The sequence below is a fragment of the Gouania willdenowi genome, chromosome 10 (genome assembly GCF_900634775.1).
Source record: "Gouania willdenowi chromosome 10, fGouWil2.1, whole genome shotgun sequence".
In the NCBI taxonomy this organism is placed as follows: Eukaryota; Metazoa; Chordata; class Actinopteri; order Blenniiformes; family Gobiesocidae; genus Gouania; species Gouania willdenowi.
Window position 1 is genome coordinate 38,536,203 of NC_041053.1, and position 22,965 is coordinate 38,559,167.

General features: G+C 39.2%; 1 protein-coding gene across 1 annotated transcript in view; it reads left to right on the forward strand.

Moving 5' to 3' along the window:
* afg2a (AFG2 AAA ATPase homolog A) overlaps window positions 1-22,965 on the forward strand; it is a 166,170-nt gene that overhangs the window by 28,900 nt on the left and 114,305 nt on the right. Inside the window, exons 11-14 of the mRNA XM_028460406.1 lie at window positions 5,988-6,145; window positions 15,214-15,423; window positions 20,239-20,292; window positions 20,459-20,538. Of these exons, the coding sequence (XP_028316207.1) occupies window positions 5,988-6,145; window positions 15,214-15,423; window positions 20,239-20,292; window positions 20,459-20,538 (502 nt within the window). The remainder of the gene's footprint in view (window positions 1-5,987; window positions 6,146-15,213; window positions 15,424-20,238; window positions 20,293-20,458; window positions 20,539-22,965) is intronic.

Genomic DNA, 22,965 nt, shown 5'->3' on the forward strand with positions numbered 1-22,965 from the left:
ACGGGAATGACTGGAACCACCATTGAGTTGGTTTACCGGATTTGTCACGACACCCACCACGGTCATAGTGCGTTTAATCATTGGCTGTGGTTGAAATCGCATTCTAACGTTACTACTCATACTAAGTCTGATTAGTAAGTAGTGTGTTCACATTAGATAGTATGTGAGAAATACCCGAATGTATACGATATTGGGACATTTTTTTTTTTGATTATGCACAGTGGGCGAACTAGTCATACTCCATTTAGCTTAAAATGGGCCCTTTAAGAGCGAATGTAAAACGGTCCTGGGACCAGCCTCAAGCTAAAAATTCTCTTTTCAAAATAAAAGCATCTCTTCTTGTCTTCCATTTGTTTTTAACCCTTTTGTAAATAGGGCTCTTATTTTGAAGGTAACCGGAAGTTTTGTCTGTAGCACAATGGCGGGTCTCAGAAAATTTCCAAAATGTCGGCATGAAATGTGTCTACGTGAGTTTTTTGTATCAAATGAGCACATGTTGATATTTTACTTGGTCACTTTCTCACTTAAAATGTTTTCAGAACTTTCAAAGTAACGGTGGAGAATCAACAGAGATATTTAGCCTCAATGTGCTTCAGGTTTTTGTCGTCGTGGGTTCCAAATGCATCTTGGGAAACTTGGAAATTTACTTTAGCGGGAATTCTCATCATCCTAATTATAATTATTGTATATAGTAGACAGTATATACTATATATATATATATATATAGTTTATCGAGTATGGTATGGAGTATGACATTTCAAATACTGTCTAAGAGTTAGCTGGATGTGACGGCATGATGCGCAAATGCTGATTCGCTGAAGTCCCAAAATGGCGACGCCCACATATAAAAGGATGTTAGGTGTGATTAAGGCTAAAAGTTGAAAGAAAGGACTCCAAAGACATTTCTTAAATTATACAAGTACCATTTTTATTATTCAGCTTTAGACGGATCATCTAACGGAGACGTGGACAACTTTTATCACAGCTGGGGCCACAAAACTATGATATTCCGTGGGCCACAATTGACATTGATGTCATCGTATTGAAAAATGACTGATCTCAGCTTTAATACTGCAAAGATAAATGTGTTTTAGGAATCATTTAGTTGATTTATCTTTCTTTCTTTTTGCTTTTCAAGTCATTTCTGTGCGTTCTTGTTGTTTTGTGTGTTTTTGGAGTCATTTTGGGTGTCTTTTTGTGTCCTTTCCTCTGGTAACACGTCTTTTTGAAAAACCAAAGTGTTATCGATTAGAAGCATTAACACAGAGAGTTGAAGGTGGAATGATGGGATGTTTTGACCTCTGGGAATTTGCTAAAGAGAGACATCATCTGTCGATTCCAGGCCAGGACAGGACAGGCAAACACATTGACTAACATCACGGAGTGTGTTTCTTTTCCTCCTGGTCCGCTCTCCCTTGCCGTACTCGTCTGTCCGTCCTCTTTCCTTGTCAGACAGGATCTGGAAAATATCAACAGGATGTAGTTTGTCTGATCGTAAATCCTCCTGCTGTCTGAGATCTGGCCCCCGGCCCTGGACCACGTCCGTTCCCCTTCCAGTCCTCTCCACTTCATCTCCCACACGGACCCATCCACCCCAAACCCTTGAGCTTAGAAGAGGAAGCCAAAGTCTTTTTGCACGTGTGTATGTGTGTGTGTGTGTGTGTGTATGTGTGTGTGGTAGATTAGGAGTGGATGTGTGTGTGTGTGTGTGTGTGATATACTGCTGCCCAACTCCGGGGTTGGAAACGCGGTCGCAGGGCGGTCGTGTAACTACTAATCATTGCCCACATTTGGTGTGTAATTAAGTTGGAGACGACCTGTCCTCCCACCTGTCGGGATTTAATGTGCACAGCTGGATGCAAGCTGAGCCCCATATGTCCCCTTTTTTTTTTTTTTGCTGTTTTCTCGTTCACCATTTGGTCGTTACTGGTAGTTCAGGCTTTGGTTTCCAGTTCTCTGGAGCAAAAACCACAACTTCTCCTCGGATCAAATCAGAGGAGGTCAGGAGACGTAGTCTTTACTTTAAGCTGTGCTTCATAAGCTGCTCCTTAATCAATCTTCATTTCCTCTCTGACACACACAACAACTGTGGTCGATGAAACAAAAATGCACACGGCTTAATTTCTGAGGAAGTGCCCTCAGTCGGCTTCAGTTTCCAGTACGAGAAACATCCAGCGTGCAATCACTCGTCACCTCACCGCAGTCATGGGCAACTGGCGGCCCGGGGGCCACATATGGCCCTTCGCTCTAATTTTGAGCGGCCCCTGAAGTAAAACGCACAAAATTACAGAAATACACTTTAAACCAGTCGTTCTCAAACTTTTTTGGCTCAAGTACCCCCTTTCTCTAACTTTTAAATCCAAGTACTCCCTTTGTCTGACTACTACATTTTGTTCTGTGAAAAAAATAATTTTAAAGAATCTCATTTTGTAAATTAGCGCAGACCTCCGCCAAGTGATTTATTAAACCACAGTTCACTATTTCATTTAATTGATGCATATACACAATGCACATCCCTACCACTACCACATTACCCATAAGCCATCGCGCTTAAAGGAGCAGGCTCAGGCACAGCTCACATCCACCCATATTGTGATTTCCACGAGCGGCATTTTCTCATTTTTGGTAATCTAGATCATCACCATAAACTGACTCAGCATAATGTGCACGGCACATATCCTGACGTTTTTGGTTTTTTTTTGCAAAAAAAAAAAAAAATCGGAGGAAAATACTATGGGTGTCCCGATCTGATATCAATATCTGATATCAGTCCGATATCAGCCTGAGAACGAATATCGGGTTCAAATTTCTGAATTTCCGATATTTTTGTTTATTTATTATTCCCAATTCATTTTTTATTTATTTTATTCAATTGTAGAATACTGTAGATATTATGTTGGAGGTTAAAATGTATGTAACCAGTTGGTTAATAATAAATGGGTCAGTTTTTCTCATACCTACTGTTGCTGACTATTGTTCTCTGTTTGAGTGACATCACATGATCAAACCTTTTCTCCTTTTCTAACATTCCACACTACAAAATAAGTAATTATTATATTTTTATTAAAGAAAACAAAAAGTAATAAAACTATGCATGATTCATGCTGATATCAGATCAATATTGGTATCGGCCGATAGGCAAGGGATGCAGTATCGGTATCGGAAATGAAAAAGTTGTATTGGGACATCCCTAGAACAAAACACACATAAAACGACAGTAAAAACAAACAAGACAACAACAGAAAGTGCAAAACAAAAAAAACCCAACAACTTACAATAAAAACACAAACGTATTGTTCTTCCCTGCTCACATTGGTTATTATTCTGAATGCTAACATCAATGTTCATAACGTGGCCCTCGGATCAGAAAAACACTTTTTTGTGGCCCCCCGCTGTGATAAAGGTTACCCACCTCCGCCTCACTGCATCAGTCGGTGCCAGGACTTCTCCCCTCGGTTTCACCTGCACGGACGTCGTCGTCTTCTTCTTCTTCTGCAAAAAACCAAACAAAGGCTCATTCTTGACTCCGACACGCCCTCGTGCTTTATTTTGTCAGCTCCTTTTTATTCGGACACCAACGGAAGCTTGTTCAAGCCTTAAACACTTTAATTGCGCTTCCTCTCCATTCCTTTTCACAATAATGAAAGCTCAATTCTTGTATGTGTCAAAAGGGGAATTAATGTTCATTTTGGGATTCGCATACATAAGGTGTGTATCATCATCACAGCGTGTACAAGCCTGAATGCTTTGTGGAGGGAAAAAAATTAAATAATCCGTGTGTGTGTGTGTGTGTGTGTTTGGGTGTGAAAAGAACCCTTAAGCCTCAACGTTACTAGAACTGATACTGACACTAGACCTGGTGATCCAGATGTTTTGTGAATGATTAATTTTTATTATATTTAACAATCCTATTATCCTAAAATAATACCAGCACATTTTACCCTTGAGGTTATTCTGATTCCAGGGATATTTGCCTCCAGAAAATGATTTTTTTTTTTTTTGTCTCAGACACTTTGTTTATTTGTTGAATACATAAATAACCTCTTGATAATGAATTCGTCACCCGTTCTCTAGCGCCACCATCTGGATGCACTTTTAAATTAGAAATAGTTTATCTTGAAAAGTTTTCGTCCAAATCTTCTCAAATTTACTGACAACATTAATGACATCTACTAGAGTATGAACCCTATTGGTTGTGGTGATGATATGACCTTTGACCTTTCCTGTAGCGCCACCATCAGGTCAAACTTTCAGTTTTAGAGTTAGTATATATTTAAAGATTTTTGTCCAAATATTTTCTAATTTGGGGTGCACATACATGACTCAGAGAATGAACCATATTGACTGATGTTGGTGACCCCTCCCCCAGATGAGAAATCAAAATCAGGCTCCTCCTCAGACACATCCTCCTCTACGTCACTTTCACTGTGAAAGAGCTGTTCCAAAACCTCATTGACAGTAAACCTTTTTCTAGAAAACATTTTCTAGAGAGAGAGAGAGTGAAGATTGCAATACACACAGAGCACAATAAGGACTGATTTGGATAAAAAGCTGCCGTGCAAGCTTTTTTATGTTTGCATGAACTACCAATTAGGGATGCACTGAATATTTGGCCACCGAATATATTCGGCCGAATATTGCAAAAAAAGCAACATTTGGCTTTTGGTTTAGTGAGTTAAAAGCAAGGCAGCATAGTAGCGTGTGACGCAATTAAACAACGTGCAGTGATTTTGAGTTGGAAAAGTGTGTGCGCATTGCGGCAGAACCAGCAGCTCCTCCTTTCTGCACACAAACACAGCCAAACTCTCTACTTTCCTCTCTCCGTCGTCCGTCACCGCATAAAAGTTGGAAACCGTCCAATTCCACAACCGAGTCCGTTGTTAGCGCTGTGAGCCACAAATCTCTAACATCCCCATTGTTTCCTCCTCAGTTGACAAGCGATGTCGGGTCTTGCTGCATAGGCTGGTGTAGCATTAGCACGGGGTGCTAACAGCTGATGTGTGTAAACAATGGGTCCGTGGCTCCAAGCAGTGACTCCCAACACGATCGGCAGCAGAAAAAGTAGTGCAGTTTGTATTTACATATATGGCAATAAAGTATAACATATATTCTATATTAAACAGCGGTGTTTGTTTTAGCTGTAAGATAGTTGGAGAGGGAGGAGCTCACATTCTAGGAGGCGTGTTAGGTGACGTCACCTGCCAACGTGGGCAAAATCCATCTCGAACGTTTGGAGCTGACTTTTTACAAAATTTGGAATAACAAGGGAGGGAGGAAACAGAACTTTTTACACTTTGTCCCTCTGAATGAGGCTAAAGGATGTACAGTATATCACTGTAGCAAAACCATTAGATAGTGATTTTTTTCATCATACCTCCCCTTTAATGCACTTTAGTTTTTTTTTGTTTTGGAATGCATGTTTTGTTTTATTTGAAGTCCTAATATAAATAAAAAAACTTTATTGTGCTTTTTTTGAAAAGCTAAGGCTACTGGAATATTTAGAAAATGTCATAATATTCATTAAACATTTACTTTTTTTACTATTTTATGTACAATACATAACACGTATTCAAAGGAGAAAGTGCTCAAAAGGAGTGGGAAGAAGAAAAAGGAACTTATAGATGCTTAGTACCCCTCCATCACAAAATAACATTTTAAACTTCACATTTGGTTTTTCATTATGTAAGAATACTATACAAACATATACAGTGCATACACATACGCATTTTATATCATTTATGTTCATTTGTAACAAAAGTAATGGAAAAAAATAAACCAGAATATTTTGTTTTTAATTGTTTATGGTTGTTTGTAGCCAAAGTAATGGAAAAAATAAACCACAATATTTACTTTTTTATCATTTGTTAAAATATTACTTACACTAACATAGCCATATCTCAAAATCTTGACATTTTTGAAGATTTATTTTATATACTGTATGTAATTATATATATATAGATATTTAATTTTTCCCGCTCTTTCTGCAGGTTTGCATGCACTGCGACGAGCACTGGGAAGTTCCCCCCAGGAAGCATCGGACCAGCAGCTGAAAGGGACGGTGACTGTCACTCAGCAGGACCTGCAGTGGGCCATGACTGCAGTAAAGCCCAGCGCCATGAGGGAAGTGGCCATAGATGTCCCTAAGGTACTGATACTGTAGCTGCCAAAGGTCACGCCTTTATCCACTTTATGATCAATGGTTTCCTGTAGATTCCCTTTCTCGTAAAATGGGGTGTGACATCCTTAAGTGTTTCAGTGTTTTGGTTGTTCTGTTATTGAAATGATTCCTGGTCCTTTGCATGCGTGCAGCAATTTAAACCACATTCAAACAAGTAGAGTGAAATCTGTTCTATGAATCTGTGACAACCACATTTATTTATTTATTTGAATATTATCCACTGTTATCCAGGAAGTTTAGTATTATTTGTGCCATAGTATATAGTCATCTTAAATGTGTAAATTCTTGTTTTAATCAGAAATAAATTGGGTTAAAAGTGACCAGAAAAGGTGGTGAAATAGGATTTTAAAAAACACAGAAATGGGTTAAAAGTTGCTCATTAGAGTGGCCGAAAACGGACAGAAAAAGTCATAAAAAGGGTTCAGAGTGGCAAAAATAAGGCTGATATATGGTGAAAAGATGGTAAAAGTGGCAATAATGGGTCAACATATGTGACATTAGGTGGGAAAAGTGGTGCAAAGGGTTTATAAGTGCAAAAAATCTCTTGACAGTGGAAAAAATGTGCAAAAAAGGCATTGGACTTTGATTAAGAAGTGGCAGAAAGGGGAGTAATGTAGCAAAAAGGCTTATAAATAGGTTAAAATATGGCCGGTTTGTTGTAGTTGCAGGGTAAAAGGGTAAAAAATAAGCATAAATAGGCTCAAATTGTTCATTGTAAAATATTCTTAGTTTCTTAAAAGCATCTTGCGACTCCCTCAGAGTATCTCGCAACCCCGAATGGGGTCCTGACCCCAGGATTGAGAACCCCTGCTTTCGGTAATCCGGCCTTGCTTGTTGTTCTGACCCTGGAGAGGAAACGGCCTGATTTACAACACACACTTATTGCTCCATTTAAAACATGGTGAAAATTTACAACTCCAACAGTGTCAGCGTTAATCATCCCAAGAAAAGCTCAAAGCTCATCATCAGCAGCAGAATCTCTCTCTCTTTTTTCTACTCTCGTGTCCACTGACCACTGAATCACCAGCACTTAAAGGAAAAGGTCACTGAGGAAGAACACAAATGACCCTGTGCCTATTTTACCCTCCAGTGCAACTAAGATCAATCACTGGCTCTTAGTGGAGGGAGGGAGGGAGGGATGAGTGGACGGCGCTAACACTTCAGGATGTTTTGGAGTTTGCAAACGCAAGACATAGCGGACAGGAAAAGGGCTCACATCATCCTCAGCCGGTAATTGAAAGCAGATCGGCTCTCAGACGGTTCCTGCCAGCAAAACAAAATCACCCTCTTTTTCTTTCTCTCTGCACTGAACCTGGAGTTATCCAGTGTGTTCAGCTTGTTCCTGAAAAAAACGAGTTGTTCCTCTTGCACAAATCAGCTGAAAAGCAACCGCAGATTGATTATCAACACAAGTGCAAACAGTTGGTATAAGAAACTTCCAGTGGTGTTGGATGACAGATCTGGAGATTTTGGTTTCATAGGCTGTGTTGTAAATGTCATACTAACATACTACTCATACTAAGTCTGATGTCATAATTAGTGTAGTGTATGTAGTAGGGATGTAACGATTAATCGAAAGACAGTTAAAAATCGATTCATACTGTAGGTATCACGGTTCATATCGATTCTCTGAAAATTCGCAGTACTTTTTTTAAACAGCATATATAGCATATATATATTTATCCTTCTCTTGTCCAAAGGCTGAGGCGGCGGGCGGAATCTGCTACTACTTTCTTTCTGGCCGCCTTCAACTCTTAAACATGTTCATAAATGATTCCTTACCCCTTTAGCACCGAAAGAATATCTGTAATATTACATGAATATCTGTAAAAGTCACTTTTTAATATTAGCTCTGTCTGCTAGCGCATTGCATCTCTTCTTTACTGCTAGAATATCTGCATGCCAACCGAACACTGGGTTACTAGCGCCCTCTGCTGGTCTAAACAAATATCTGACGTAAATACAGTACAGACTGTTAAGGCACAAAATAAATTTTCAGTTGCACTTTTAAAAATAAAAAGAACTATTATTCATTTTTGCATTGTTTACTATAGAATGATAGGGCGTGGGTGGTTACCTCTGCGTGGACCGAGACGATGGACACGGTGAAAGGTGATGTTTTTCACGGTTTCTGCTGGGATTTTAAGCGCAGACGACATGAAGTTTTTCAGCAGAGCCTCTGGGTCGTTGTTGGGGGTTTCTGGAATACCTGAGAATATTACGTTGTCTCATATACTGCGAGATTGGATATCCAGGACTGTCTCTTTAAGAAGCTTGTTTTCATTTTTCAGCTCTTTTACCTCCGTGGTCACCGCAGATAAAGCCAAATGGATGTCTTGATTGACTTTCTGTAAGTCCTGAATTTGTTGGTATGCAAATTCCAGGCTGGTTTTCATTTCCTGAAAATCTTGGTGCAGCAAGTCGACCACACCCAGCCTCTTATTGATGGATTTTAGGACCTCGGTGTGGGATTCTGCCTCCAGATCTGACGTGTCTGTTGATGTTGATTCGTTTTTTCGGCGTTTAGCGGACTTACCTGATGTGCTCGCGGCTTTCAGTCCGGATTCCATTACGTACTCGGCGTAATATCGGTCGATGAAGTCTTCGAGGTCCTCCACTCTGGCTGGTGAGAGGGCGCGTGGTCGGCTCTCGTTTGTGGCGCGGATTTAACGGTAAGAAGTGTTAATATGTGCAAATAAACAAAGTTGGTATGCTAGTCAAGGCAGCGAGCCGCCATGTTGAATTTTCACAGACTGTCACGTGACTCTCAGAACATCTCGCGTGACTTACCGTGACTTACCTCTCTACCGTGACTTACCTCTCTAAAAGCGGCAACTCTTAAAGAAATATTGTAGTAGCTATTCACCCATACACATATAAGCAGTTTATTATAATATGTCTTCTTTAATTAACCTGATTATAGGTCATTAGGTCCTCTTTAACTCAATGGGACATTACACAACAGCAGTTCTTTTTTTCATGCTCATTATTGTGCTTTGATGATAATAATAATGACTCTTCTTGAGGGTTCGCTGTGGGAGACAGGGCCAGACATCCTGAGTCGAGTTCAAAAGTACAAGCAATAAAGGGAGGATTGTTTGACACTGGGATGGGCACACGTTATTATTTTTTCATTTAATTTTTTTAATACACGTTGGTTTAAGTGTTCTCCCTTTTTCTCCATGAATGTTCATGTGGGCGTGTCAAAGCTTAGTTTTTATTTAATTTGATTGGTCTCAAAAAATTCTGAAATATTTACCAATTGTTCTGTGATTATTTACGTAGGCACACTGGACATTTTTAGTTTGATTGGATGAAAACTTTTTAAGATATGGAAAATTTAGTGATGGGGGGGATGTGTCGATTGTAATGCGTCTTTATTTTTATTCCATTTTCAGCTTCCAATATCTCAGGAACTACATCACATAGGAAACTGAAATATTGTACAGTAATACAGCTCTACTCACTTTCTCAGATTATACAAAAATATCTGCTATACATCCTATCTGGTGGACATGACAGGTCCTCAAACTTAAAAAAAAGTTTGTGTATTTGGGTCTGGAACATTCAGTAAACAACTTAGCATATGCCTCAGCTCCCTGTAATGTGATCAGCTTAGAGCTATGAACATAGACTGTTCATGTCACTAATGATTAGTCACATATATACATTGGTTCTTGGGTGACACGCTCTTGAAATCTCCCCCCCCATTTCCATTGGCTCGTATCTGCAGGTGGGAATGTAAGAAAAAAATCTGATCTGTTTTAATTTATAATATAAAAGTTACTCTTTCTTGGGGTATAAAACTTTTTTTCTTTATGCGACTTCTTCATTTTTGTTTTACTACTATGGGCTTAATTCACCACTTGCAAATATTGAAAATCCTTTATATCAGGTCATTGTAGCCTTTGTGTCTTATAAAAAAATGTTGTTTATCTGTTTTTCACCGGCTTCATTTCTATCTTTCTAACATTGGGGGGGTGGGGGGTGGGGGGGGGTGGAGGCTGTTCTCTGTAGCATCAATAACTTATGTTAAAGGCACACCATGTGACCTAAAGAGTTAACCCATACGAGTTATTTTAAATGATTCCTCAGGCCAATATACAGCGCTGAACAGTATCAATACTCTAAGCAGAGCTTCCCTCTTGAAATACCGACTATGTAAGTTTGGAGGAGATGGACCGTTTTTTTGGCCAGGTCATGTGACCTGGAGAATGTTTTACTTTACGGCAGTCACGTGACCACAGGCTCGTCACAACATACGGGCATTTCCTGACCCGGCGCCATTGCTGAAACGAGTTTAGCCTTTGTTTACAGCCATTAGAGCACAATAGGTGCACTAATCGCTGCGATAGTTCAGTTGAACTTGGATTCTTTAGTAAGAGGAGTCGACAAGTCAGATCTGTAACTTTGGAATAAGGATTGGCTCTCAGGGATGGGGTGCGAAGCGGGTCTGGGCTCGCGGAGCGGCTACAGTCGACAGCCGGGGTCGGGGTGGACGGGCGACCCCGCGCTCACCGACGTGGCGAGGAGGGCCGAACACCGGGTCGTCGGCGGCGGGGAGAAGAGTGCGGTGTGGCGGCTGCTCCTCCAACCCTTACTCCAGCCCATAGACTGTAGCCATGGCACTGGCCCAGCCCTTAGAGCTAAGCCTTATCCTGAAGTTACAGGTCAACTACTGTCTGCATACACAATCAGAAGACAAGGGAGGCTGGCCCCACTGATTGTTTGTTCATTTTTGCAACAGTGCTGCGGCGTTTGTGGCCACTAGGGGCACTTGCGTGAAAGTTACCGGTCTAGCGCCTCTAGTGGCCAAAAGTTAAATGCAGAACTTTTTGGAAACAAAAACAGAAAAAGAAGCAAACACAGGGCCTAGGTTTTCATATGATAGAGAGAAGTGTAATTTTTGAGAGATAATTCATCCAAATGTGTTCAAATTCATCCGATTTAAATGTTTACCTCATGATTCATATCCGCTCTTCTTGCTTTTCTTTTTTTCTTTTTCTGCTTTTCTTTGGCTGTTTCCACTCGCTCATGTTTCTCTAAGACCATTTCACATTTTTTATCCCCCGTCACAACGTGTGGAAGGATAGAGGTTTGAGCTCCGTCCGTCCGTTTATCCGAGTCAAAGTGGAAAGCCTTTGTCAGAAACCGTTTAAGATAGAATAACCAAATTCGGTGTGTGGCTTCAGGGTATCAATACCTTGATGGAGTTCGAAAATGAGAAACGCGCAATTATTTTTTGCGGAGTTATTGCTCTTGTTCCGTTTTTCTTTACTCTATTCAATGTATCTTCAAAGCCCACAGCTTTTCATAGAAACCATTTAAGATACTGTAGTTAGTAATTTTATATTCTGATGTGATATGTTCTTATGTATACATTTAAGTTATAATGACGACCAATCTGGCGGGGGATGTTGATGACTATGTCTTTTTGTTTTAACGTGACTCTTAACTTCATGTCATTTCCTTCCAGGCCTCGAGATGAACATCTAAGCTTTATCTCCTGCTTCCGGCCTATCTCCTCATCTCCTCATCTCTGATGCACTTTGCTCTTCCTTTCTCTCTCTCTATCTCTCCCTCCCTACCTCGCCTCCTTCCACTCGTTGCTCTTAAGATCTGCTCAGTCCATAAATTGTTCGGTATTTACAGTATGTGGCCAGACGCCAGGTTTCCATTAAATGCTTGGTTCCCCGGAGACGGCGCCGGTGGCCTGGGATTTGTTACCTCAGGATGAAGTGCAGGAGGGTGGGTGGGAAGGTTAAGTGTGCAGAGAGAGAGAGAGAGAGAGAGGAAGGGAAGATAAAGATAAAAGCAGGAGTATTTGACAAAGAGAGAATAGTGATAGTGAGAGAGAGGGTGGAACAAAGACGTAAGGAAGCAAAGTGGAGATACTGAGTTATGACTACATTACATTAACACAATTTCTAACACAGCTTCTTTGTTGCAACTTTCATCACAGCTACAAATGTGTTTTTCCTGAAGGCCACATTATCAACGACATTCATAATGTACGGTGAACATGTTTTTAGGACATCCTCAGGTCTCAGAGTGAGGTATCAGGAGTCATTTATCAGACCAAACGGCCTCAAATAAAACCTCCTCAGGCTGTTAAACACGACATGACGCTTTATTTTGAAGAAACCAGAAATAAACATGACGTCATCAATATGTGCTGCCTCGGAAAAAAAGAGTAAAGTGGAAAGCTGTTATTTTCTATCTCATTTTAATAATAATAATGGCTTGGATTTTTATATATATATATATATATATATATATATATATATATATATATATTCACTCACACAGTCATACCGGTGGTAGTAAGCTACAATGTAGCCATAGCTGCCCTGGGACATACTGACAGAGGCGTGGCTGCCATTTGGCACCTACGGCCCCTCAGACCACCACCAACATTTATGCACAATTGATACCTATTCATACGAGGCAATGTGGGTAAGGTGCCTTGCCCAAGGGCACAACGACAACGACTTGGATAGAGCGGGATTCGAACACCCAACCCTTCAGTTACTGGAAGATCCACTCTACCACTCAGCCTGTATTTATTTTTCAAACAATATGTTGATATATCTTAACTTTTTAAGAATAAATGTAAAAAGTCTTCAACATGTGTACTTCCGGTTCCTTCAAAATAAAACGCTGTTTTACGGCCTGAGGCCGTTGAGTCTGATAACGTTTCATTTGACAGCGTTTGGTTTGACAAATGGGGCCGTTTAATCTGACCCAGGATAATGACCATGATCTGAACATTAATATAGGAAAAAGCCAAGAGTTGTCACTTTTTGTTTTTTGAGTAATTTTTCTGTGTATTTCGAGTCGTGTAGTGTGTTTTTGGAGTAATTTTGTGTATTTTTGTTTTCAGTTTTTGTTTTTGTGGTAATTTTTATGTATCTTTGTAGTCGTCTAGTGTGTTTTTGAAGTATTTTTGTGTATTTTTGTCGTCATGTGTTTGGTGTATATCTCTAGTCGTCTCGTGTGTTCTTGGAGTCATTTTGTGTATTTTTTGTTTTATTTTTGTCATTTTTGTGCATTTAATTTCTGGAGCGGGACACAAGTATGAATAAATTACAAGTTTATACTTAGTAAAGTTGTTCAAGCACAAATACAGCATTACACCAGAATAACAACAAAACACAAAATTACATCAGTCATGATCATTAGTGATAGTGAGGTTTATAAACACATCATATTTACCTTTTATAATATATATTGATACAGTAATCAGTGATGATCAGTATTATTAACAATTATTTAAACAAATCTATTGAATTTAGATGAGCAGGTGCAGAAGATGGATGGATTTCATTGGTTTAAAACCAACAAAAACATTATTTTATAGTTTTTTACAGATTAATCATAGGAAAGGAAAATGATTGGTGACCTGCATCGTGCCCACATATGTTTTACAGTAACCAGGGCTACTGTAGGCCACATAAACACCTTTTATGACTTCCTGCAGAACCTGATTCGTCCCTTTTGTGCATGAGAGCGAAATAAGAGACGAGCGTCAGTGGGAGGAAAAAAGAAGATATTTCAGAGACAAAGAGGGAGGAGAGGTGAGGAGTGGTACAACAAAGAGGAAGGAAAAGGAGATCGAAATAAGCTGAAGGGATGATTTCAAAATAAAAGGGGGTTTAGACGAGGCCTTTTCTCCTTTGCTTCTTCACCTCCTTTAATTGTTCACTAGTGAACCGTCTTCTTCCTGTTTGATTGTTGTTGTTCCCGTCCTGACCTGGATAACTGATTCTTATTTTTTTAAATAATCATTTTTTTTTAGTTTTTAACTCATGTGAGGAAACAAAATAAATACTAATAAAAAAAATTTAAAAAAAAAAAACGTAATTAAACAAGAATATATGTCAGAAATAAATTAAGATACAATTAAAAGTGACATATATAGATGTATAAGTACAGCATTAATGTCATCATATTTCCCCTCAGGGATCAATGATGTACTGAATCTGAGCAGGTTTATTGATTAAGTTTTGATCAGCTTAGTTTAAATGAACCTAATTTAAATGATCCTGATGACATCATTCCAGATCGTAATGATTAAACAAAAACAAATGGACACAAGGATGCATCAGTTATTTCACCACTAGAGTCTAGAATATTTGACAGTATCAGAAGTTATCATTAATCTACGATGTTTGAGACTCTGGTATTTATGGTCACGTCCACAACAACAGAACAACTTTATCCACAGATCTTCTGTCGCTCTGATGAGATGTTTAAACGCTCTGAGCAGTAAAACTGAATAAAGCTGACTCATGTTTTCACGGAGCACAGCAGCGCTCCATGAAAAACAGACGGAGCTTTACAGACACGTTAAAGTTAAGCGGGCATTGGTGGCTCTGATTTAGGAGTCTGTGATGATTTTCATAGTTTTTTGACAGTTTAGTGATTCTCAATTGGTGGGTCGGGACCCAAAAGTGGGCCGCAGACCAGTACTGGGTGGGTCGCGGACAGCTGGTCAAAAATAATGTGGATCCCATGGTGAAACCAGTTGAGAACCCCTGGTTTAGACAGTGTTTAGTGCAGTTTAGACTCCTGTTTGAAGCGGTCAGGACAGGAGGGGGTGGGCGGTGCACCATAATAAGCGGCCCCCAAAACATTTCCCCATTAAAAAAAACCGTCCTTTTTCTCACTGTGACAGCGTTTCAACCCAATTCTGTCCATTTCCACCTTCAACGGTAGATTCTGTTTTCATTGGTTGATTCCGTGATTCCGTTAACATGGATTTTATAGGACCCTAGTGTTGTTGTTGTTTGCGCACTCAACTGAGGGGTCACTGAGACTCCTGTAACTATCTCTGATTAGCCAGCAGCCCAGGAAGGCTGTTCTTGGTGATTGTGATTGGTGAACAATAATGATGGAGATGGAAGAAAAAACCTCAGCATCTGAGGTTACGTTATCACAATAGTGAAAACCTTGATGTCGATGCGATTAAGGTTTAACGTTCAGCCTTAGTCTTAAGCATCGCATGACGCCCTGTCGTCCTTTCGTCTCCCCAGGTTCGATGGTCGGATGTTGGTGGGATGGAGGATGTGAAGCTAAAGCTAAAGCAGGCCGTGGAATGGCCCCTGAGGCACCCCGAGGCCTTCACCAGGATGGGCATTCAGCCACCCAAGGGTGTCCTCCTGTATGGGCCCCCAGGCTGCTCCAAGACCATGATCGCCAAGGCCCTGGCCAACGAGAGCGGCCTCAACTTCCTGGCCATTAAAGTGAGTCTCTGTGGTTTAGTCAGAAATCTTTGCTGGTTTCAATCCAGCAGCAGCCTTTGTTTACTCAGTATATGAAAGATAATTCAGCTTTGTGTGTGTGTGTGTGTGTGTGTGTGTGTGTGTGTGTGTGTGTGTGTGTGTGTGTGTGTGCGTGTGCGTGTGCTTGTGCGTGTGTGTGTGTGGATGAGTTACAGTAGAATAAAACCAAGCAGTCCTTTATTCTACAAATATGAACAAATAATTCAGCACAGATGGGCTTTTTCATATCAAGTTCTTGGTCGAGTGGCGCGCCAAAAACTCTTGTGAGTGACTCATTATGCGTTAGTGGAGTGATTGTTGATCTAAAATACTCTGTGTTTGGGCTTTTTTAGGTCAAACCTTGTTGTTTGAGTTTGTTTAGGAAAAACCACATCAAAAAAAGTACCGAGTAAGAAATCTAAATGCAATAAGTAGCTGAAGACTCTGGGTTGTTTTGAGTCCTTCCAGGTTCTCCAGGGTTTCTCTTACTGATATGACCTGGTTGTTCCAGGCACGTTGGAGACAAACCAACTAAACTTATTTGCATGTTGGTTCCTTCAATCCTTGAGTGTTCGTATTTCATCCCATTATGTTTTCAGAGCTTCTTTGATCACAGCGGGAGACACAAAGATGTGACTGTCCGTGGGTGACATTATTATTGTTAATTAATCCGAGCATTTCTTGGTTTCTATGTGTTTTTGTTGTCATTGTCTTTATTGCTCCTGTCATTTTTGTATATTTTTGTGTGTTTTTGGAGTCATTTTGTGTATTTGTGTTGTCTTTTTTGCACGGGATGCTTTTGTACTTTTGTTATGATACATATTTTCTGTTGATTTATTTATTTTTAAACATGTAAAAACAATACATATAAATTAAAAGGAATATCAAAAAATGAGTCAAAAACACAAAGTAATAAGTTGTATCATGTGTTTTTGAAGTCATTTTTTGTATTTGTGTTGTCGTTTTGCGTGGAATAAGTCATTTTTTTCTACTTTTGTTGTGATTTTTTTTTTGTCTTTTATTTTTTTGTGTTGTTTTGTGTGTTTTTGGAGTCAGTGGAAGTGGAAACTGAACATTGCATTATGTTTTATTTTTCTGTAATTAATTAATCGTAATTAACGCGGTAAAGTTCCAGCCCTTATTATTATTATTATTATTATTATTATTATTATTATTATTATTATTATTATATTTTACACATACTAATTTGAGGTGAGGCTCACATCATCTGTTTCATCTCATGTGTTAGCATTTTTTTTTAATAGAAAATACACATATTTTCTGATTTTCTAACATGATTTAATCCATTAAACACATTATGGAAATACATTTATCACACACATTAGTCTAAATATAGTCAAACATGCAGATTATTTGCTGTAAACGGGACTGATAAACATTTTGAGCAGATGTTAAATAAAGAATAAAGTGCACATTGATGGCGTTGTGGCGGCTAAACTTCCTGTTTAGAGCATTTCATATGACCTTTGACCTCATGTTTGTCCCCTCTCATTCATCACCCTATCATCGCTGTCACCCTGACCCCTCCTCCCCTGTTTGGACCTGGTTGGCAGAGATTGATTGATGGCTCCTTGAATTGTTGTTCAGAGCAAATTAAATGTTGTTCATCATCAGGCAAAAAGGACTTTTTGAAAGAAGTTTGAGGTGGTTTTGAAATGAGTTAGACCAGTGGTCCCCAAAGATTTTCACAGTCCCGTACCCCTTTAGACATTTTACCTGAAGCCATGATCAAAGTTCATGACGTCACAAAAAAACCAAAAAAAAAAGAAAATTTCCCCTATAACTTGGCTACTGGTACCATTGAACAACATTTCCTTCAATGAGTGACTTTGACTTTTGCTCAGTGTCATATTTAAGGACCGAAGCTGTACGACCAATCAGTAAGAAGTTTGGTAGGGGTCAAAGTTCATGTCGTCACAAAATAACAAAAAAAAAAAAACTTTTTCCCTATAACTTGGCCACACATTGAGATACAGTGCTCAGACTGGTACCATTGAACGACATTTCCTTTCAATGTGTGACCTTTGCTCAAGGTAAAATTTAAGGTCAAGGTCAGTCTTCTGTTTTTCCTTCAATATTACTTTCAGTTTAATTAGTTAAACAAACAAACTGGTCAACAAATCCAGACACAAGTTGTCATTTTTGCCAATTTTCAAAATTTTCTTTCAAATACCATATACGTATTTGCCTTGCCAATACAGGTCTTGCCTAGTTTACAATGTTGTCACGCTGTTTTTATTTACCCGTACCCACTTTGGGAACCTAGGAATGAAATACATCTGTAAACAAGTACAGTTACGAATGTAAAAACAACAACTATTAACAAAGCAACAGGTTTGGATCCAGTTTGGGACGTTTCAGATCCAGAGAGAACTGTTCTACTGTAATCTTGTCAGGCAAAGTTTGAAGTCATGACGGAGACGATGTAATCTCTGAGAAGAGCTAAAAACATCCTGTCCGTCTGGCTGGAAGCCACTGGCCACCATCTGCTCTACCAGTGTCAGGTTTTTCCAGTGAGGCGGTGGCGGCGGCGGCTTTGACACAGATACGTTATCCAGATTTATACATGGATACTTTAGGGCTCAGCCTGTTTCCCCTGCGTGAAAAAAGCCCTATTATCATCTTGTCAATTTGAGTTTCCTCCTCCTGCAGCCTCTCAAACATACACATCCGCACACACACACACAGCTGGTATCTCCACAGTGGTTTCATAGTCTATTGGTGTCCATCCATTGGCTCTACCACGCAGAATAGAAAGAGAGAGAGAGAAAGAAAGAGAGAGGAACCTGGGATTAATGAGTCAGCCTCCACTCTGGGTGAGGAGACAAAAGGCCTGGAAGTGAAGTGTCATCTCCTGCGTCGGCTCGGAGGTGTTGAAAGGCTGGATTGCTGGGCAGGAAGTTCTTCTAAAGGTTGAGTGGATGTTTATCTGCACAAAGCAACTGAGAGATGAGGGAGGGAGGCACTGAGGAGCAGAAAAAAAGGTCTCAGGGCATCACTTAGTAAAGGTGTGCAGAAGAGACACGAGGTTTTTAAATTCAAAATGAAGTATTCAGAGTTTAAGCAGAATGCATCAATTCTAAATGATCAGAGTTTACATGGAAATAGTTATTCCGAATTGAGGTTTACATGGAAAACACGTTTAATTGACTTTATTCAATTCTGCTTTAGGTCTGGGGGTTGGGAAGGGTTCTGTTTCTTTTCTTTCTGGCTTTTTTTTTTTTTTTTTCATTAAAGCAGAATGAACATGTACATGTAGTGTGGGAGTGAGTGTTGGTGGTCGTCGGAGGGGCCGATAGCGCACTATGGCAGCCTCGCTTCCGTCAGTCTGCCCCAGGGCAGCTGTGGCTACAATAGTAGCTTACCACCACTAAGTGTGGCGTAAAAGAATAATCCCTTAATTCTGTAAAGCGACTTTGAGTGTCTGTGATAAAGCAATATATAAAATTGATGCATTATTATTATTATTATTATTATTATTGTTATTATTATTGTTATTATTATTATTATTATTATTATTATTATTATTATTACAAGATCAAGTAATTATTCAATTCATATTTAAAAGCAGAATAAACCAGACACCTACTTTGGATTTAAGTTTACTTCAGAATTACCATTTTTATTCAGAATTAAGAGTTTAAAAGGTCATTTTTTATGTTTTTAAAGGCAATTTAATTTTATTCTGAATCAAAAGGGGAATTAAAGTTCTCACGTATTAAAGCAGGTTAAAGGTAATGGTCGGCATCGACTGAAAAACAGCTTTTGTTGTTGATTTGTTAGTAGTTTTCTTCTGTTTCTAATCCAAATTTGACTGAAATATTATTTTCACACTTTATTATTGTCCCCACATGAGTCGTAGCTCTTTATAAAAAGCTGAGTCAAAGTAGCAGCTGCAGCGAGGACGTTAAGGTTTTTATTCGGTGGCTTTTATTTTGAAAAACAAGTGGTCATCTGCGTGTTTTTCCTGTCCCCCCATGGTAAAAATGGTGTCATACTTCTGTCGTAGAGCATGTTTAGCACTGGGAACCAAGACCATCGCACCACGTGAATTCTGTTTAAAAAAATAAATAATTAGGATTATAATTATGAATACTGATCAATCTCTATGTTGCAAGTCTGCTGCAGCAGGAAAAGAAGAACTCTGCAGCGCAAACGACTCTTTGTGACCAAACCTTTCGGACCCGACCCGTCCGGTGCCGTCGGGTCACATCAAGGTTCGGTCGGTGCTCCGTGATAGTCAAACATTAGATGCACAATCCCACGCTAGCTTGGCTGATGACTGCAGTTCCACTAACCACCAGAGGTGGAGTCTGATTTATACATCCTGCCCTATGCTCCTCTAATTGTTCAAATAATATATTTTACAATGTTTCATACTACAGTGAACATGTTTGAACTCATAATTTGCAGTTCCCTTGAGATTATTTTTGTTATATAAATGCTACAGTTCTCTGTGTCTGTAGCAGTTCTGTTGCAGTACATTGCATTTGTTCATATCATATTTTAATTAAAACTTTGCACCTTTTTTATTTATTTGCATTCAAATAATATATATATATATGTTTTAAATATTTTTTGTTGTGCAAAAGTGAAAATACTTAACTTGAGTTTTTGAAGGATTTTATTTATGTTTAAAAATATATATTCGTCATTGTTTTGTACAAAAATAACTTTTTGGTTGACAAATAATTGTGATTTCAGTTATGACTAAAATAATTGTGATTTATTTTTTTTTATAATTGAGCATTAAATATTCTTTTCTTTGTTTTTCAGGGACCAGAATTACTGAGCAAGTACGTCGGAGAGTCCGAACGGGCGGTGAGAGAGGTTTGTACAGTCAATGTTGATCAAAACTGATTCTTGTCACTTTCTTATTCTCTGCTCATGTGTCACATTACGAGTGCTGGATTTCCTGCGTGTGCCTGGAATGATTCACTGATCCGTTTCCTTCTCCTCCTCCATTGTTATTTTCACGCTGCTCTCTTGTTCGCAGGTGTTCCGGAAGGCCAGGGCGGTCGCTCCCTCCATCGTCTTCTTTGACGAGATCGATGCTCTCGCCAGTGAAAGAGGAAGGTACGGATTCAAACTCTTTAATTATCACAGTGAGGATTAAAATGTGAGTTTGTGGTCATTTCTGAATAATAACTGCACTGGACACAATCTACTGGGATGGCACTGGGGACATGTGTGACCTAATGGTGTGTGTGTAGACAGAGGATACAGGCCGGAGGCACACAAACACCTCATTGTGCGTTTTCATAGCTGATGAGGAAGGATAGAATGGACAGCATCCTTCCTGGAAAACCTATTGATGAAACAAAACACGGCAGGAAAGAGTAGCACTGAACCAACGAACGGTTGCTAAGTTGTGCATAAATAATTATCATGCATTCAGGAAGGTTATTAATATTTGTGCCATAGCATATAGTCATCTTAAAGATGTCAATCATTGTTTTAATCAGAAATATAATGGGTTAAAAGTGACAAAAAAATGGTGGAAAAGGTGATGAAATGGGGTTTCAAAAACTACAGAAAATGATTAAAAGTTGCAAATTAGTGGACAAAAACGGAGAGAAAAATCAGTGAAAAGGGTTCAAAATGTCCATATTGTAACAATTAGTTTAAACTGGCAAATGATGACAAATCATGAATTTGGTTAAATTGGCAAAAAAAATAAGTATGAAATATGGTGCTTAAAAGTGACAATACTTTGTAAACATATGTGACATTAGGTGGAAAAGTGGTGGAAAGGGTTTATAAGTGCTGAAGATGTCTTGAAAGTTGAAAAAATGTGCAGAAGAGGCATTGGAATTTGATGCAGAAGTGTCAGAAATGGGAGTAATGTAGCAAAAATGCATTAAAAGGAGCAAAAATATGGCAAGAAAAAGTGATGAAAATAGGTTAAAATATGGCAAGTGTAGTTGCAGAAAAAGGGTAAAAATAAGCAAAAATTGGCTCAAATTGTTCAAAAAATATTCCCAGTTTCTTAAAGGCATTTGGCGACGCCCTCCTCGTGTCTCACGTCCCCAAGGTTGAGAACCCCTGTTTTATGTAACTCATCTGACAGCATCTCTGTGTGTTTACGGTGTGAATGATTATTACTTTCTTTGTCGTGAACCTTAAAAAATGCACTCAGAGCGGATGTGGAAGGGTTATTTATCGGTCATCACTTCCTGCCATGTTTAATCAATGAAGTGGCTTTTTTCAAGGCAGTGAGAATACCAAATTGTTGACATAAGCACAATCTCAGCTGCTCTGTGTGTGCGCGTGTGTGTGCGTGTGTGTGTGCGTGTGTGTGTGTGTGTGCGCGCCTTTCCCTTCCACTTGTAGGAGATGTGAAGTACCTGTAAATCTGTCAGCCTACCTGCCACGAGTCCCAACTGGTGGAATTAAAAAAGAAAGATGACAGGAAGGGAAGTGAAAGACACATAGTGACAGAGAATCAACAGATACCAGGATTACAGGGTAGAGTTCAAGTGAGACGGACAACGTGAACAACCTACGTTTAAGTTCTTTATTGGTGGTTCTTCTTCTCATTGCAGACTTTATATCACAGTCAGAGTCATTTTGCACGTCCACTGCTCCTGTCAACAAAGACTTATGCCGAGTTGGAAATGCCATACTAACGTATTACTCATACCAGTGTTTAGATTAATGGCGTTGGGTAACGGCGGGTTTTTTTTTTCAGTAATGGGGTAATTTAACGAATTACTTTTTACGCCGTTAACGTTAAATGCGGTGTGTTACGTACATTGATGGAATAAACTGTTATACGAAAGCATCCCTGGCTTCTTACTCAGCTGTAGTGAGGAGGTGGGTTAAAAACAAGGTGAGGGATTATGATTGGCTAAGGCGGCGTCATGTTTCACGGTAGCCAATCAGAGCCAGTGTTTTTACACTTGTGCCAGCACACGCGTTACACACACAACCACTACAGATTTGATGAAAAGTTGGCATTTTACGGTGGCGATACAAACACTACTTTAAATTAATTATGGTCAAAGACAAGAACGTGCATGTGAAGTGTTCATTATATACAGGAGTGAAGGCTTTGTCCACATCCGTTGTAAACAACTCAGATTTAATGAAGCACCTCACGACACACTAATGTAAAAAATCTGAATTATTTGACATATAGCAACTTTTTTTTTTAACAGTAACGTTACTTTTATTATAGAGGAATTTAATTACTAACTCAGTTACTTTTTGGATCAAGTAGTGAGTAACTATAACTGTTTACTTTTTTAAAGTAACGTTCCCAACACTGCATACTACTCATACTAAGTCTGACATCAAAATGAGTGTGTAGTGCACATGTGTCAAACTTGGTCCCAAATCAGGCCTTTTAGAGCAAAAAAGTCAGAGAAACCATGAATCCTTGTGTAATTATCTCCAAATTAATACACATATTCACTGAAACTCCACAATATGAACAGGGCTCACATTTTCCTCACGCTTATGTCACATGGCAGTAGGAATGTAAAGATGAATTGTGAGGCA